The sequence below is a fragment of the Tamandua tetradactyla genome, chromosome 2 (assembly GCF_023851605.1).
Source record: "Tamandua tetradactyla isolate mTamTet1 chromosome 2, mTamTet1.pri, whole genome shotgun sequence".
NCBI lineage: Eukaryota > Metazoa > Chordata > Mammalia > Pilosa > Myrmecophagidae > Tamandua > Tamandua tetradactyla.
The window spans coordinates 157,211,210-157,231,172 of record NC_135328.1 but is presented as its reverse complement, the minus strand read 5'-3'; the positions used below and the strand labels follow the sequence as shown (position 1 = coordinate 157,231,172).

General features: G+C 35.8%; 1 protein-coding gene across 7 annotated transcripts in view; it reads right to left on the bottom strand.

The window, feature by feature from the left end:
- The window catches only part of DOCK7 (dedicator of cytokinesis 7), a 444,028-nt gene that overhangs the window by 322,488 nt on the left and 101,577 nt on the right, over positions 1-19,963 (bottom strand). For all 7 annotated transcript variants that reach the window (XM_077149435.1, XM_077149436.1, XM_077149437.1 and 4 more), the window contains exons 3-5: positions 4,237-4,412; positions 3,984-4,052; positions 14-143 (exon numbers count right to left, since the gene is read on the bottom strand). In XM_077149435.1, the coding sequence (XP_077005550.1) occupies positions 14-143; positions 3,984-4,052; positions 4,237-4,412 (375 nt within the window). The remainder of the gene's footprint in view (positions 1-13; positions 144-3,983; positions 4,053-4,236; positions 4,413-19,963) is intronic.

The window sequence follows — 19,963 nt, the reverse complement described above, 5'->3', positions numbered from 1 at the left end:
TTTTAAGTATTACTTGCTCATCCTGGTAGTTGCTGCCATCTGGAGCTTCATCAGATTCAAAGACCTGTTTCGGCAAACCTTTTTGCCTTTCTTTCTGCTTATCTAATGTATTGGGATTAAATCCTGTTCCGAGTTTGTGATACCTAATTCAAAATAAAACAGTTAAATAAATCTCAATTTTTTTAAATTCTCACTTTTTCAGCATTTTTATGTAATAATTCAACTGTTCTCTACATTATTTCTTTACCTAATAAGGATCCATTCTATCAAAGTGATAAATATGTTAACAGCAGTTTAAGAAGACATGCATTTAAAATTACTTTAATGCAGCTAGAGAGCAGATTATGAGTTTCCAGAAACAAATCATTTTCTTCTTCTCCCATGCCAACCATATATATATAATTTAAGATGTACTTTTAATTCAGAGAACTGGTCAGTAAAAAGAAAAAAATTGGGAAGCCAGGTTACAGAATAAAATGTGAAAGCAGAAAATACACATTGCAATAATATTACAAATTTTAAAAAGAGAAGGCAAAAATATCTATATATCTATACATAGCACTGAATCTTAAAATCTTAAATAGCCAAAAAAATAAGTTTTTCTATAGCTCAGTATGTATAAAATATCTTAAACTTTCAACTGAGACATGTAAAATGAAAAACAGCAAAATCTAAAACCTCCATTGTATATATTGCTTAATTAACATATATGTATATATTATATGTACATAGCTAAGAACAATAGTTAAATTAATGTAACCTTCTTTCCTAGCAACCCAATGTCCAAGCACATCAAAGACACTAAGAACACATCAAAGAGATTCAAAATTTCATGTAGTCAAACAGCAGGAATATTTTAACTGTGGGAAAACCAATTATGATTACCAGAAGATGGTATAATATTGTTCTTTCTATTAGCCAATTCATGAAACAGTAAAGGACCATATTTAATGGTCTTATTGCTAAAGTTATTAAAACAGCATAAACCTCCATAATGTTAACATCACAGACAGCATAAGCACAAAGAAGATTTTTCTCAGGAAGAACTGAATAAAGAAGTAGAATAAAGGAAGAACTAAAATAAAGACACTCAATATAAGATCATGAAAAGTATAATAATTCAGAAGCATGTATTTTACTTTCATGAAATGTCTAAAATGCCTTAATGTATGAAGTTGCCTATCTAAGCTTTTCTGATATATCAGAATAATGTTGTATTCTGCCTCTTTTATATCCTAAAAAACTGACAATATAAAACTCCAGGCAGCTGGGAAGAATGATTCATGATCAATATTTCTTTCTTATATTATCATTTTGTCCTCTGGTCAGTTGCTATTGTAAGGCCTTACATGATTTTTCATCCAAAACCACCCTACACTTCTCTGATCTCATCTCTTGGCATTCTAATTCTCATTTATTCTGCTCCAGACACACTGACCTCCTTGCTATTCTTTAAACATTCCCAGCATGCGTCCAAGATGGGGCCTTTGCATGTACTACTCTTTCCTCTGCCTAATAAACTCTTCCTACAGATAACCTTAGGGTTCACTCCTTTATTCCGTTCAAGTTTCTACCAAAATTCATCTGATTAATAAGGCCTTCTCTAATTACTTACAGAAAATAGAAAATTCAGTCCCAATACTTGGCCTACCCAATCCTTCTTGCCCTACTTTATTTTTCTCCATAAGACATACCTCTACTGTATCTATTATGAATTTAGTTGTGTTTGCTTATTGTTTATTGCCTTCACGTTGCACTAGAATGTAAGCTCCATGAGGCCAGGGAACTGGTTTTGTTTACTGCTGTATCATCAATGCTTAGTGCCTGGTACATGTTAGACTCTCAATAAGTATTTGCTCAATGAATAAATAAATGAAGTACTTTCTGCCCCTTCATCCTTCTGTGAAAAAATTTCATGGTTTCACCTTATAGTTCACTATTTTACTTTTTTACTATTTTACTTTTCAGCTACATCCATTGTGCTATTGTGTCCATCTTCTGCAGTTTTATATTTTTTCACTAATCAAAATTTTAATTCCCAAAGAGAAGTACTTCATTTTTTTTATGGTTACAATATCCATTTGTATTTCTTTGAGGAAGTTAATTACACCAATTGGTCTTGACCTGTTGCTCTTTTAATGATTTCTTCAATTGTTAGTTCTCTTATTTCTGATTTTATAACTGTGTTTCATTTTAGTTTTCCCCAAATATTGGGCAATCCTGGATTCTATACTCATTTTTGAATTTGTATTCCCTGTCTGGAAACATTGTCTCTGCTTACCCATGTCCCTATCCAGTCGTTATGCAACCAAGCAGAATCTACCAGTACCTAAATCTGGGTATGAGAGTTCCCTCTTTCTCCAAGAATGTTATCAGTCATTCTGGGCACTATCCTATTAGCCCAAGCTCCATAATTACTTTGCCAAAAAAAAAGCAGACACCTTTGCTACCAAAGCTGTGCTCAAGTAGTACAGGGGTTTAAAAGCAACCAAACACCCCAACAGTCGCCCTAGGAACCCCTTTCATTGCCTACATTCATTGTTCGTGAGCTCAAAGTACTACTGAAGGTTCTGCACAAATTTCCCCTTTAGATTATTTCATACTGTGTTTTTTCTGTTCAGTTCCAATCAGAACTATTTTCCATCTTTCAGATATACCTTATAACTTCTAGCCCACCAACGGTACCCCTTTTGTCCTCCACTTACCACTGCTGATAATGAATAATGTCTAGTGTAACAGAAAATGCATACCACTTTTTGGTCTGTGGAACTTCATAGAAGGTACTTAACTAATCTAAGCCTGAGCTATCTTATCTGTTAGAAATTAGATGAGTGTAAATTGCTAATAAAATGTCTAGCACACAGTAAGTAATCAATAAATGTTAATTTCCTCACTCTCTTGTCTTTTCCTCAGGCTTTTGCCTAAACTAAGGTCAGCAAGCCCATGATTTGAAAAAAGTAGCAGATTCCATGATTCTGAATTCAATATATTTTGCAACTAACCTTTCCTTTTATTAAGAGTTCTGGTTATATGTTTCCAACATAAAGGTAAAGACTTCTGAATTATCTGAAAGAGGAACAGTTTTCTTCCATAATGTCTAAAATCTCACTGAGATAATTATCAAAATTGAGCCTATAAATAAAGCCCTTCCTTATGAAAAGCACCAGACTGTGCTTTTATTAAGTCACACTAAAGCTAAAAAAGCATGTCAACAGTATCTCCCAAGTGATACTTCACACAATATTAAATCCAGTGAAATAAGATAACGACCATGAGAGGAAAAGAATAAGCAATGAATAAGTCACATTTGCTACTGCTATTTAGTATAGATTACTTCCTCTGTGAAAACAATAATGTCATTACAGAATTCTTTACTACTCCGGTCATGATGTAAATTAGTAAAGGAAAAGTAGTTTTATTTGGTGTCTTAATCTGACCTGGTATTGCAAACCTGGTCGATTAGAAAAATAAATTTTGTGCGGTAGGAAAAAAACATTATTTTTTAACAAGTATTTAGTAGATTCGATGTAGAGGGCAAGGGCTTACAAATATTCGATTAGCTAATAAAGGGCAAAGACTTTTCAAACTGTTTAATCTAGAAAAATGGCTGTAAAACTGAACTTAGCTATTACGCTTCACTAAATTGTATTAATTATGAAAAAAATAGAAATCATTTATCAATTTCTACCAAGGATTTCCTAAAAGAATTTAGACTTCAAAATCATTATCATCATATATTATTAATAATGATATATAATAATACAGAAATACTATCCACACAAAACTAATATTCAACAGGGAAAGTAAGTAAAAGTAGTTATGGAACTTCTAAGGAGGAAATGTCTATATATAAAAGTTCTTCTTTTGCTTTCTACTAATTTTTGAAATGAATTTTCAGATTTCATAATTATTCTTAATCTATCTTAATCCATATAAAAATACTTAGTAGAATTTTTAAATGTTACAATAAACATATAACTTACTTTCTGATCACAATTGCCCAGTCTTCAGTATAACTTCTTATACAATCTCTAACATGTGGATCCATTTCACTATATTAAAAGAGAATATATTTGTTATTTAGATAGGAAGGCACTGATATTTATGATTTTGGTTGCTTAGTACTTGTTCTTATATTAGGAAATGACAACACAACAAGAAATAGATCTAAATGAAACAAGGAAGGTAGCCTTCCATATTCGTGCTAAAATAAAAAATAGGTAAATATTTCCTTACCTTTCTTCAGGTACAGCTGAAACAAGGGTCCTGCAGTCCCTAGGACTATAGACAACTTCAATATCATCTGGAGGAAATTCAATCATATCCCTTAAAGGCCCAGCATCAACAGCTAATGGATGAGTAATGAGGTAATCTTCCAAATCTATTGGATCCACTGCTTCAGTAAGGGGCACCTTTACAAACAGGGATGGGTATGGGAGGTAGACAGAAAGGAAGAGGTGGACATAAAAGTAACAAAAATTTGAGCAGGGAAGAAATTATTTTTTGTTAAGTATAACATGCTTTTCAACTAGTTCTTTCTAAAATTTCAAAAGATATTCAGCTAGATGCACTAAAGAAACCACATGGGATTAGCAAGCTTATTGAACTTCATGCTTTTGGACAAACTTTCTTTTAAACTTCTTAATTAGGACTTACCCAAACCTCTCATACAAAAACAGTAAGAATAATCAACAGTTTTATAATACATTACAACTTATAAAGTGCTCAATAGAAGGGATTCTTTTCATTTTTTTATCTTTGGAATTTACATTGCTAAATTTCTAAACACTCTTTTTTCATTTTTTTATCTTTGGAATTTACATTGCTAAATTTCTAAACACTCTTTTACTCAAGATTTGTTATTATTGATTATCCTAATAAAAAGAGTATAACCAGACTGTGGTGACCTGAAAAATGGTCCTCCAAAAGATATATATAGCCTAATTTCTGAAACCTGTGAATTTTAACTACTACAACAACAACAACAACAAAAGAGGGGTGATAGAAGGAGAGGAATCTGCAGATATAATGAAGGATTTTGAGATGGGAAGGTTATCCTGAACTCCAGAGGTGGATCCTAACTGCAATCGTATATATCCTTATAAGAAAGAGCAGAGGGTGATTTGGATCACGCAGAGAGGAAAAGGCCAGGTAAACAAGGAGCAAAGAGATATTTGAGGATGCTGGCCTAGGTGATTGGAGTGATATGGCCCAAGATAAGTAATTCTAGCAGCCAACTCGCCATTCTTCCAGAATCAGGAAGAGACAAGGAATGGATTCTCCCTAAGAGCCTCCAGAGTGCTGCCCTGCCAGCATATTGTTTTAGGCTCAGTGAAACTGATTTCAGACGTCTGGACTCCAGAACCATAAGAGAACACATTTCTGTTGTTTTAAGCCACCATTTTGTGGTAATTTGTTACAGCAGTCATAGGAAATGAAAACAGAAATCCTGTTAAAAGTATCTATTAGCAATAACAGATCACAGCATTCCTAAACCAGGAAGAAACATACTTTTTGATAAGATACCATACTTCTTATCTAATCCAAGAAAGAAGAAGTATTCAGATAAAGCCATGAAGCCAATGTACAGTTGTAAACCAAGGAAAATAAGAATATGTTATTTCTTAAGATGTTCAACTGAGGTAAAAACAATGAAACCTAACTCTATACAGATATGCGTTGCTAAGTAGAAGGTGCTTTAATGTATGCATCTTTGAACTGAACACCTAGTTCTAACTAACTGAACACCTAGTTAGACTAGCAACATTTAAGAGATATTCAATAAAACTTCCTCAATATCATAAAGGGCATATATGAAAAAACCATAGTGAGTGTCATATTTAATAATGAAAGATAGAAGGCATTTTCCTTAATATCGGGAACGAGACAAGGGTAACCACATTGCCATCACTTTCACTCAACTTTGTATTAGAAGTCCTATATGGAGGCATTAGACGGGAGAAAGAAATAAAAGGTATCCAAATAGGGCAGGCCACAATGGCTCAGCAGGCAGAGCTGTTGTTGTTGCCTGCCGTGTCAGAGATCTGGGTTCAATTTCTGATGCCTGCCCACGCAAAAAAAAAAAAAAGGTATCCAAATAGGAAAGGAAGAAGCAAATCTTTCATTATTTGCAGATAATATGATCCTATACTTGGAAAACCCTGAGAAATCTATGACAAAGTTAACTGAGTTAATAAGTTTAGCAAAGTGGTGAAATACGAGATTGATGGACAAAAATCAGTTATAATTCTATACACAAGAAATGTCTGATCTGAGGAGACACTTAAGAAAAGAATTTGATTCAAAATACCAACAAGAAAAGAATTTGATTCAAAATACTGACTGTGTTACTTTGCTAGCTGTGGGAATACAACACACTGGAACTAGAATGGCTTTTATAGAGGGGAATTTAATAAGTTACAAGTTTGCAGTTCAAGGAAGTAAAGTGTCCAAATTAAGGCACCAAGAGGTTACTTTCACTCAAGGAAGGTCGATTGGTCTGGAACACCTCTGTCAGCTGGGAAGTCACGTGACTGGCATCTGCTGGTCCCTTCTTCAGAGGTTCCGTTGCTTTCAGTCTCTCTGTCCATGTGGAAGTTTCTCACTTTGCTTCTCTGGGGCTGGTTTCATCTCTTGGCTTCCCTTGGCTCTCTCCAGGTTCTGGCTTATTTAACATCCCATGGTGATGTCTGCTAGGGTCCAAGTATCTCCAAACATCTGTGTCCCTTATTTTCCAAATGTTGCAATCTATGTCAGGTATGCTCTGAAGTTTCTGTTGGCTGTCTCAGTCAGCTCTGTGGTTTCTGTCATTTCTGTAAGCTCTGACTCTCTCCAAAATGTTTCTGCTTTTAAAAGATTCCAGTAAACTAATCAAGACCCACCTGGAATTGATGGAGTCATACCTTCATCTAATCAAAGGTCACACCCACACTGGGTGTGCCACATTCCATGGAGATAATCTAATCAAGCCCCAAACTACAGTGCTGAATAGGGATTAAAAGAAAGGGCTGCTCCACTAGACTGACTCAGGATAAAGAATATTACTTTTCTGGGGTACATAATATTTTCAAACCAACACACCGACCAAAAGAATTAAGTATCTAAGAATAAGCCTAATCTGGGATGTCAAGGACTCATACATAGAAAATTACAAAACATTGCAAAAAGAAATGCCATCCTGACAAAAAGGGGGAAAAGAAGTGTAACAAATAAGGTATCACTGCCTGAGAGAGATCAAATAAAGTTGAGAGGCTACACTGGAGGTCATTCTTACAGATGCTTCAGTTAGACATTGCTATGTATCATAACTTGTCAAAACCCAACCAAAACCATTCCTGACAATCCCAAAGAATACCTAGGTTATTAGATAAGAGTCAACAAAGGTCCCATGCACTAGGGTAACTTTCCAGAACCTACAACTTCCAGATGAAGCTGGAACAAATTAAGTCCTGAAATGTAGAAGGGCCCTTCCAGAATATCAATTAGTTGCATCCCCCTATCCAATATCACTGACAGCCTCTTCTAACATGAAAAAGTTAGAATAGGCATAGCCCAGACACCCCTAAAGAGTGGGAGAAAGCTCAAAGGTGATAGTGGAGTTATACAGAGAAGGTAGGGCTTAAAAAATGCATGTGAGTGCTAAATCATTATACTAATATTTCTTTTAGCCTGCAGTACCTTAGAGTAGCTAGAAATAAAAACATAAAATTGTGGAATTGTAACCTATACCAAACTCTGAAATCTGTTCTACAACTAATTTGAGATGTACTTTGAAATTTATTGTTTTATGTATATATGCTATTTAAATAGAAGGAGGAGTATAACAGAGAAGACAGGATTTAACAAATGAGTATGACTGCTGAATCATAACATTGATATTTCTGTTGGTCTCCAGTGTCTGGGAGCAGCCAGGAGAAAAAAACAAAAAATCATAGAACTGTAATTCATACGAAACTTTAAAATCTGTTCCATAACTATTTGTTAAAATGTACTTAGAAATTTATTGTTTTTGTATATTATACTTCAACATTTTTAAAAAGTTAAAAAAGAAAAACAATACATAGCTTTTCTTGTCAAGTACTAAGAAATAATTTATAAGAAATAAATTTCTTTTGTTTTAAAGATTAAAAAGAAAAGAAACATTGCTAAAAGAAATTTTAAAATGACCTAAATAGAGGGAAAGACATTCCATGCTCATGGATAGAAGGCTGAATATTGTTAAGATTCAATTCTGCCCAAATTGATTTACAGATTCAATGCAACACCAATCAAAATCATAACAACATACTTTGAAGACTTTGAAAAGTTTGTTATCAAATTATTTTTAAGGGCAAGAGGACTTAGCTATCCAAAAGCACCTTTAAAAAGAAGAATGGGCAGGGAGGTCTCATGCCTCCAAGTCTTTAAAGCATATTATAAAGCCACAGTGGTCAAAACAGCATGGTACTATTAATGACACAAAGACAGAAGTATTGACCAATGGAATCAAATCGAGAGTGTGGAGATAGGCCATCAGATCTATGAATTCTTGACCTTCGATAAGGCCCCAAAATGCAGTGAACTGGGACAGTTCAATAAACAGGCACAGGAGAAATGGATATCAATAACCAGAAGAATGAAAGAGGGCCCCTAACTTACACCCTATACAAAAATAATTCAAAATGATTAAAGACCTAAATGTAAGGGCCAGTATCACAAAACGACTAAAACAAATGAAGGGAAATCATCTTCAAGATCTAGTAGTATTAGGTAGCTTCTTAAACTTTGTATGTAAAGCACAAGCAACAAAAGAAAAAAAATAGACAAATGGGAACTTCTTAAGATCAAGAGCTTCTGTGTCTCTAAGGACTTGGTCAAAAAGGAAGAGGAAGCCAACTCAACGGGAGAAAATATTTGGAAACCACATATCAGATAAAGGCTTAATATCTTCTATAAATAAAGAAATTACACAGCTCAAAAGCCAACAACCGAATTTTAAAATGGGCAGAGGATATGAATAGGCACTTTTCGGAAGAGCGAATACAGAAGGCTAAAAAGCACAGGAAGAAATGCTCATTTTCACTAGCTATAAGTGAAATGCAAATCAAGACTACAATGAAATATCACCTCACACCTTTAAGGATGGCTGTTATTAAACAGAAAACTACAAATGTTAGAGAGGATGGAGAAAAATTGGAACATGTATTCATGGTGCACTGTGGAAGATGGTTTGGCATTCCTCAGAAAACTAAATATTGAGTTGCCCTATGATCTGGCAATACAGACACTCGGTATATACACAAAAGACCTGAAAGCAGTTATATAGACATTTGCACACCTATGTTCATTGCAGCACTATTCATAATTGCCAAAAGATGGAAACAATCTAAGTTCCCATCAACAGAGGAGTGGATAAACAAAATGTGGTATATACACACAATGGAATATTATGCAGCAGTAAAATGAAATGAGATCCCAAAGTATATGAAAACTCGGATGAACCTTGAAGACATAATGTTGAGTGAAATAAATCAGACACAAAAGGACAAATACTGCATGATTTCTCTATTATGACATGGGTAAAAGTAACCTCAGATGCTACACTGTAGAATATGGCAGACCTTGAGGTACACAAAAGCTAGAGATGGGGGAAAGGCTACCCAATGAGGCTGAACCTTAAAGCAAGGGAACAGACAGAAATGATGGTAACTAATTAGTGGGGTTATAAGTAACATTACATATAAAAGGTGAATATGGTTGAAAGGGGATAAATAGTGCCAGGTATCCCACTGATTAAATCTACAATTATAAATAAGTTCTCCCATGAAATATCTCAAAGGTTCAATGGTAGACAAAGAATCAATAGTAAAGGGGCATGGGGAAAAATTAAAATGCATGTTATGGCCAATAATTAACAAGAAGCCCTTAAGAGTACCACAGCAATACCATGAGCAACTAGTTAGGGGGGAGGGCAAGTGATAAAGGATAGTTTTGATTTGCTATTTGGTAACACTGTGTCTGCTGGCTCTTTATCACTATAGACCAACAAAAATTGCCTAAAATTAGTGCTGCTGATTGTACAAACAAGTGAGGAAACTGTAAGACAGGTGTGTTTATTTTGGACATTATCCATAATGCCCAATAGATTGAGGGAGCTGAAAGGCACAATGTTTGAGAAGCACAATGGTGAGCTGTGATATATTTATATGATGCACTATGGTATGGCTACAAAAAAGGAAGGATGGCAAGAGGCATGCAGTCAACTGAATAAACCTTGGGGACAATGTGTACTACAAAATAAGCCAGAAACAAAAGAACGAATATGCTAAGGTCTCTTTCAGAAAATACTTATAAGAAAATCGGACCACAGATTATAAGTCCTTGTAGCAGCCACACTTAGTTTAAAGTTGGAAGTGTATTTCTAGACTCTGAGACACTGAGCTATATGTGTATCAGCTGGCATTTCCCCAGAACTGTAAGTAATTCTGTGACACTTAAGACCCCAAAATAGAGTGCCACAGCCCTGAAAATTAACATAGTTATATATGATAACAGTTAAAGTAACGAAAAAAGAGATCAGGCCTCAATTAGAGATAAAAATGAAGGCAATCTAGCTGGGACCAAGGTAATTCAGAATAAAAGACTGTATGTGTATGAACTCTAGACCTTCACCTACTGTATGAGACCAAAGGCAGAGAGGTTTATTGTGTATAGAACCTAAATTTTCTGTAACATACAATCTAAATCAACCTGTTAGGATAGCTCATATAAACAATCCAAACTCCTGGAGTCCAGAAAGCAAATAAAGCCTTGTAATTCTGTATTGGTTAATGTAATACCTGGATATGTCTCAGACTATGGTGGGCTGATAATTTTAATGTATTGGTAGAGTTCCTTAAGGGTCCAAAGCAAAAAAAGTATGTGGAACTACTGAACTTTCCTATCTGGGAAACCCCTTGTACCCTCCCAACCACTGGGGACTCCCAGGAAAATAGGTCAAGCCCTGGATTCTGAGGTTTACCCTCATGAAATTTATTTCTATGGTGAACAAGATGAGGCTGCCTATAACGAGGCTTAAGTTGCTTCCAGGAAACCTCTTTTGTTGATCAGATGAACCTCTCTCTTTCTAAGCCCAACTCAGTAACTAAAGTCACCACCCTACTCCCTATAGAGCCCATACTCTTGGGTGAAAGCAATGTGGGACATGACTCCTGGGAATGAGTGTGGCTCTGGCACCTTCAGATCAACAATGCCTTTCTAACCAACAGAGGATAAAGAAATTTAATAACATTAGGCATCAATGACCAACAGAGATCAAATACAGTCAAGTGGCTATTCTAGAGGCAACTCTTAAGCAAGCTTCAGATTAATACTGCTAATCGCCGCGACTTGCTAAAACCCAGCCAATATCACTTCTTTTAAATCTTAGGAAAACTTAGGGCTCGAACAGAGACTCTACAAAAAGTTTTATGCACTAAGTTTCTTTTCCTGGAACTCATATTTTCCAGAGTCTTTCCAGGCCAGATAAATCCTGAAACCCAGAGGGACCAGCCTCTCCAAGATTATCGATTCATTGCATCCCCCTGTCCTTTAGTGTTGACACCCATTCTCAACATGAAGAAGTCAGAATGGCCATTGCCTAAAGATCCCTATAGACTGGGAGAAGGATTAAAGAGAAAATTAACAAGTGAGTAATACTGCTGAATCACTTTTAGTCTCCAGTGTTATGCAGCAGCTAGAAGGAAAAATCTGAAATAGTGAAACGGTGACCCAGAACAAATTCTGAAATCTGTTCTGTAACTATTTGTTGAAGTATAGTGTGACAATTATTGCTTTTTCTTTCTTTTCTTTGTATATATGTTAGATTTTACAATAAAAAACATTTTAAAAAGAAACAACATGAGATATGACTATAAACCAATATGAGTACCTAAAATATAAGACTGACAATACCAAATGCTGGTGAGGATGCCAAAAAAATAGGTCGCACAGGCATTACTGGTGGGAAAGTAAAATGGTGCAAACATTTCCATAAACAATTTGTCAGTGTCTTAAAACAAACATGAAACTACCATATGACTCTCAAATGCCCTTTGGGTCACTTATCTCAAAGAAATGAAACTTTATGTTCACATATGCAAAAAAAACAGTATTCAACCTATACACAGAAAGCTACAAAATATTGCTAAAAGAAATCAAGGAAGACTTAAATAAATGTAAGAGATACCAGGTTCATGGATTGGAAGACAAAATATATTTAAGATGTCAATTTGATCCAAATTGATTTATAATTTCAATGCAATACCAATTAAAATGCTGGCAATTTATTTTGTAGAAATAGAAAATCTAATACTCAAATGTTTTTAGAAAGGTAGGGTGCCCAATATAGCTGAAAATAACTTGAGAAAGAAAAATGAAGTAGCAGGTCTCACACTACCTGACTTTAAAGCATATAACAAAGCTACACCAGTCAAAACAGCTTGGCATAAAGATAGATATACTGACCAACAGAATTGAACTCAGCGTTCAGAAACAGACCCTCTGATCTATGAACAACTGTTTTTCATAAGTCCACTCAACTTAAGGCAACCAAGTTCACTCAACTGGGACACAGCAGCCTCTTCAGCAAATGGTGTTTGGAAAACTGGATATTCCATATCCAAAAGAATGAAAAGGGACCCCTAGTTCACACCTTATACAAAAATAGCTCAAAATGATCAAGACCTAAATATTAGAGCTAAGACCATAAGACATTTAGAAGAAAGGGAAATATCTTAAAGATCCTATGGTTACAGCTGATTTCCAAGATCTTACATCTAAAACACAGGCAATGAAAGAAGAAATCTCCTCAAAACTGAATACTTTTTTGCATGAAAGGACTTTGTCAGGAAAGTAAAAAGGCAGCCTATGCAATGGCATTATTTGGAAACCATATATACGATAGGTGTTTAATATCCAGAATATAAACAGATTCTACAATTCAACAATCCAATTGAAAAATGGACAAGAGACATGGAAAGACACTTTTCCAAAGACGAAAAACAAATGGCTTAAAAGCATATGAAAAGATAGTTAACTTCACTAACCATCAGAGGAATTCAAATCAAAACCACAATGAGAGATCATCCTACATCTACGAGAATGGCCATTTTCAAAAACAGAAAACTACAAGTGCTGAAGAGGATGTGGAGAAATAGGTATAGCTATTCATTGTGGGTGGGAATGCAGAATGGTGTAGCCACTCTGTCAGGCAGTTAGGCAGCTCCTCAGGAAGCTAAGTGTAGAACTGTCATATGACCCACCAATCCCATTACTAGGTATACACTAGGAGGAACTGAAGGTAGGAACAAGAACAGACATTTGCACACCAATATTTATAACACTATTAGCATGATTTCGAAAAGATGGAAACAGCCCAAATGCCCATCAACTGACGAGTGAATAAACTGTGGTATGTTTATATGATGGAGTATTACACAGCTGTAAAACTGAATAAAGTTATGATGCATGCAACAATGTGGATGAACCTTAAAGACATTATGTTAAGCAACACAAACCAGAAACAAAAGGACAAATACACTATGGTTTCATTGATATGAACTAACTATAATGAACAAACTCTGAGAGCTGAAGTTTAGAACACAGTTTTCATCAGAAGATAGAAAGAGGGCCGGGCATTTGATACAAAAGTAGTACAGAATGTTTAACAAGACTGATAATAAAGATTCAGAAGTGGATAGCACAATTCAGTGGGGTGGTAACACAAAATGGTAAATACACCAAACAAAGCTGAGTGTGAGTATGGCTGAAAGAGGAAAACTAGGGACATATATGACACCAGAAGGAAAAGACAGAAGATAAAAACTGGGATTGTATAACTTAGTGAAACGTAGCATGGACAATGATGGTGATTAAATGTACAAATATAAAAAAGTTTTTATCTGAGGGAGAATAAATAAATGTCACCACTACAAGGTATTAAAAATGGGATGATGGGGGGAAGGGTGCAAGGGTAGTTCAGTGGTAGAATGCTTCTCTGCTATGCAGGAGATCCAAGTTCGATTCCCAGCCCATACACTCTGCCCCCACACACACAAAAATAATTCAACAAATGGTGCTGCAATAATGGGATAATCACATGGAAAAAAAGAAGAAATGTGACCTCTACTATACAGCATACAAAAAAAATGGGATGGTACATGGAAAAAAATTGAATTAAGGTAATCTAGAGTTTATAGTTAACAATAACACTGTAATATTCTTTAACTGTAACAAAGGCAATATACCAAAGCTAAAGGTCCATAAGAGGTTGATATAATGGAGGGGGTATGGGATTTTTGTTCTTTGTTGTTGCTCTTTTTTCTTTCTTTGCGGAAGAAATGGAATTGTTCTCATATAAATTGTAGAGGTAAATGTGTAACTATGTGAGTACACCAGGAGCCACTGATCATGCACTTAGGATGAATTGTTTGGAATGTGAATAAAAATGTTTAAAAAATAGAAAGACTCAAGTGCTGAAGATGTATATACCTACTCAATGTTTGGAGGGAAGTAGAATGGTGCAATCTACTTCCCTCCAAACCCTATACTCAACACAGGAGGATGAGTATAGGGTTGCCATATCCTGCAATCCCGTTATTAGGTATATATTTGGAAGAGTAGAAAGCAGGGACATGAACAGACATTTGCACACTGATGTTCTGATGGCATTAATTATAAATGCAAAGAGACAGAGATAGCCTAAGGGTACATGAACTGATAAAAGGACAGCTAAACTGTGGTGTATACACACGACAGAATATTGAGTGGCTGCAGAAAAAAATGCAGTTGTGAGGCATGCAACTAGGTGAATGAACCATGAGGACTTATGTTGAATGAACTAAGCCAAAAATGAAAGGACAAATATTGTATGGTCTCTGTTCTAGTTTGCTAGCTGCCGGAATGCAACACACCAGAGACGGATTGGCTTTTAATAAAAGAGGATTTATTTTGTTGGTTCTTCAGAGGAAAGGCAGCTAACTTTCCACTGAGGCTCTTTTCTTACATGGAAGGCACAGGATGGTCTCTGCTGGTCTTCTCTCCAGGCCCCTGGGTTCCAACAACTTTCCCCGGGGTGACTTCTCCAAAGGCCTGGGCTGAGCTGCAAGTGCTGAGATGAGGAATGCCGAGCTGCTTAGCACTGCTATGTTGCAATCTCTCATTTAAGCACCAGCCAATTAAGGCAAACATCACTCATTGCAGCAGACACGCCTCCTAGCTGACTGCAGATGTAATTGGCAACAGATGAGGTTCACGTACGGTTGGCTTGTGTCCGCAGCAACAAGACTAGGTATGCTCACCTGGCCAAGTTGACAACTGAATCTAACTAACACAGTCTCATTGATAAAAACTAACTATAATGAACAAACTCTGAGAATTGAATTCAAGAGCATAGGTTATCAGGAGGTAGAAGGTGGGCAGAGTTTGGGTAATCAATGATTAAGAGTAGAGAATGGAAAACCTTATGTCTGATGCTCTTTTTAGCTACTATATCAACAGAAGAATAGAATATATGGAATAAAAATAAATAATAGGGGGAACAAATGTTAAAATAAATTCAGTTTGAAATTGTGGTAAATGAAAGCAATGGGTAAGGGGTATGGTACGTATAGTTTTTTTTTCCCTCTATTATCATTTTATTTCTTTTTCCATTGTCTTTTTATTTCTTTTTCTAAATAGATGCAAATGTACTAAGAAATGATGAATATGCAACTATGTGATGATATTAAGAATTACTGATTATATATGTAGAATGGAATGATTTCTAAATGTTTTGTTTGTTAATTTTTTTAATTAATAAAAAAAAGAGTAGAGAATGTTCAATAAAGCTCATTATAAAGGTTTCTAGACTATAAGCTCTTACATTAATCACATTTATTCCTGAGTTTTAACTGTTATTCGTAAATTCTGAGTTGCTGTGCTCTTTGGGTATAACCTGGAGTTCCCTGGGAACGTTAGGTAACTCTATGATGCCTGAGACTCAGAGTAAGATGTCAGCAGCTGTGAAAGTCAATACTACCCTATACAGCAACTGTTAAAGAAACTGAAAAAGATATCAGACTTCAAGTAGAGAAACGAATGATGTGGATCTGGTTAGGAAGAAGGTACATCAGAATACTGGGTAAAGGATGATACTGTCTGTATTTTAAAATTTCAAATTTTGTGTGAGACTAAAGGAAGAGATGTTTATTTTGTCCAAAATATGAATTTTCTGTAGCACACTATCTAACCTGTATGGTCAATTTATTTAAACAACTTAATCACATGGAACCAAGAAAAGGGATGAGAACTTTTTAGTCTGAAAAGATTAATATAATACTATAATACATTCTTAGAGTATTCTGGGCAAAAAATAAAAAAATATTTGCAAAGTCCCCTTGAGGGACTGAGAAAAAAATGTAGAAATATTAAATTTCCTCACCTGGATAATTCTTGATATTCTCTCAAGCATTAAGGACTTCCAATTTAATAAGCAAGCCCTCAATCTTGAGGCTTCCCCTTACAAAACTTATTTCTCCAATGGTTAACTAAGCCTACTTATAATTATGTCTAAGAGTAACCCCCCCCATACACACACACAAACCCTCTTTTGTTGCTCAGATGTGGTCTTGCTCTCTAAGCCAACTCTGCAAATACTCCCAATACCCTCCTCACTATATGGAACACGTCTCTGAGGGGTCTAAATCTTCCCTGTTAACATGGGACATGACTCCAGGGATGAGATTGGCCCTTGCATCATGGACTCAAGACAGCTGTCTTGACCAAAAGGCAGAAAAGAAATGAAACAAAATAAAGTTTCAGCAGCAAAGAGATTTCAAATAGAGTTGAGAGTTCATTCTGGAGGTTACTCTTATACAAGCTTCAGTCAGATATTGCAAATTGCCACAGTATGCCAAGTCCCAATCAATAGTATTACTGCAATCCTAAAGAATACCCTGTACTCTATCTATAAAAGTTTTACATAGTAAATTTATTCTGTCAGAAAGTTAAGGCTTCCAGATTGTTCCTATGCCAGATAAGACCTGAAACCCAGAGGCAACAGCTTCTCCAAGAACATCAACCAGTTTAATTCCTCTAGCCCACAGGATCAACACCCATTTCCAGCATGAAGAAGTTAAAATGGTCATTGCCCAGATATCCTTGAAGACTGAAAAAAAAAAGATCAAATGAGAGGGAGGACATGTAACAGAGAAAGTAGAATTTAACAAATGATTATAACTGACTCATTATATACATTTCTTTTTAGTTTCTAGTGTATAGAATAGCCAGAAGGAAATATTTGAAATTGTTGAACTGTAATCCAGTAGCCTCTGATCTCTGATAATGGCTATCTAACTATATATCTTTTATCATGTGATGGTTGATTCTAAAAATCCTGTAACCGAGACTCCCTTTTTATGCAGTGTATTGGTAGATGAGTAATAAAATAAAGGCATACATGAAACATAATAGCAATTATAAGTTGGGAATATGGGGAAAAAATACCCGTACATGAACTATGAATAGCTACAGTACCAGTTTAATAATCTTTCATCAATTTTAACAAATGTAACTAATGTTCAAAAATAGTACATTTTCCACAGCTACACAAGTATTGGTGGTAGGGTGGTATATGGGAATCCTGTATTTTACATATTATTGTTGTGTAAATCCACAACTTCCCTAAAAGAAAACTTTTTTCAAAAAAAAAGGGCATTACTGGAAAACATAAAAAGATTCGTACATAGACAGTAAGCTGTAAATGGAATGTTAACATTCCTGAAATTGATACTGCATGTAGGGTGATTATATAAGTGAAAAACATTGTTTTGAAGAAATATACATGGCAGTATTAAGTATTCAAGGAGCATACAGCATCCAACCTACAGTCGAGTATTCAGAAAATGGACTGACAAACAGATAAATGATTGACAGGCTGATGTAGATAGAATGATATGAGAAACGTGACAAAAATTGGTGAATCTGGATAACTTGGAGATAAGGGTATGCCAAAGTTCTCTGTATGGGGTTTATATTATTTTTCTAACTGTCCTATAACTTTGAAAGCATTTCCAAATTAAAAGAAAAAAAAAGTACAAAAATATTCATAGTATGTTTATTTATAATGGCTAAAACTGGTAACCAACCTGATATCTTTAACAGGTGAATGATTAAACAAACTGTGTAATATCCATTCCATGGAATACTACTCAACAATAAAAAGAATAAACAGTTGATATTACAAGTTGGACGATTCCTCAGAGAATTGTGCTCAGTGAAAAAAAGCCAACTCTAAAAGGCTATGCACTGTTTCATTTCATTTATATAAAACTCATGAAATGACAAAACTGTAAAAATGAAAACTAAATTAGTAGTTGCCATGGGTTAGGACTGAGTAGTGGGAGAGAGGTGGGGGGCAGAATGGAAGTAGATGCAGTTATAAAATGGCAATATACAGATTCTTACAGTAAGGAATTGTTCTGTATCTTGACAGTATCCAAGTCAATATTCTGACTGTGACAGTGAATTATACTTTTGCAAGAAGTTACTGCTGGGACGTGAGGCAGGACAGCAGCACAGTAAACTGTGTAATTTACTTCATCCTCCAGAACAGCTAATAAATAGCCAGGAACTGTATGGAACTGTTGGGGGAATGTCAGTGACCAGACATATACTACGCCAGTCTGGGATGGGTGGAACAGCTGAGATCCCACACAAAACCGTAAGTTTCCAAAAATACAGAGGCTAGCACCCCACCCCATGCCATGGGCATGGCAGGCTGATTCCCTGAGAATAAAAGGAAACAGACTTAACGAGTAGCAAAGATGTTACCTCAACCAAGCCCCAACTGCAGAATTAATTAATAAATTCCGACTGCTAAAAAAACAGGCAAGCACAGATAAACCTGGAAAAAGCACTAAAGGAACTAGGAGTTTTCATACCAGCAGAGAGGGGGTGAGGCTAATGGAGAGAAAGAAAAAAAAAAGCCAGAGGCTTTTTGAGTTGTATACCACAAAATATTGAATAAGGGTGGGAACCTAACAAAAGGGGGCACATAGAGCCTGGAGGCACATACAGCCACACAGCAACTCCAGCTCTTGATTGGCAAATCTGAGGATCTGGGTCTGGCTCTGACAAGGTTTTTTTTTTTCTTTTTTTTTGCCTTTTTTCTTTTTTTACTTCATGAAAGCTTATTAGACAAAAGCGAGGGTACTCTCAAGCTTCAGCACTGCTTCAGGTGAGGGTGGAATTCAGGCATATCTGAGAGAAAATTAAAAAGTAAGATAAATGCAGATAATTCCCTAAAGGGCGTATCTTCCCCAAGAAAAGGAGGGGACAGTTACAGCTCAAGGGGAGGCCCTTCCTCAGGAAATTCAGGCCCCAAGGGCTGGAAAACAGAAGCAGCCTAAGCCTGCTATTCTAGTTTACTAGCTGCCAGAATGCAATATACCAGAAATGGAATGGCTTTTAATTAGGGGAATTTAATAAGTTGCTAGTTTATAGTTCTAAGGCTGTGAAATTGTTCAAATTAAAACAAGTCTATAGAAATGTCCAATCTAAGGCATCCAGAGAAAGATACCTTGGTTCAAAAGGCCAATGATGTTCAGCATTTCTTTCTTCAGCTGGAAGGACACATGGCCAACATGGCGGCATCTGCTAGCTTTTTCTCCAAGCCTCCTGCTTAACGAAGCTCCCCAGGAGGGATTTTCATTCTTCAGCTCCAAAGGACTCTGGCTGCTGGACTCTCTGCTTCTCGTGGCTATGTCATTCTGAAGCCTTCTCCAAAATGCTTCCTCTTTTAAAGGATTCCACTAAACTAATCAAGACTCACATAGAACGGGTGGAGATCATCTCCATCTAATCAAGTTTAATAACCACAATTGATTGAGTCACATCGCCATGGAGATAACCTAATCAAATTATCAGCCTATAGTGCTGAATAAGGATTAGAAGAAACCACTGCTCC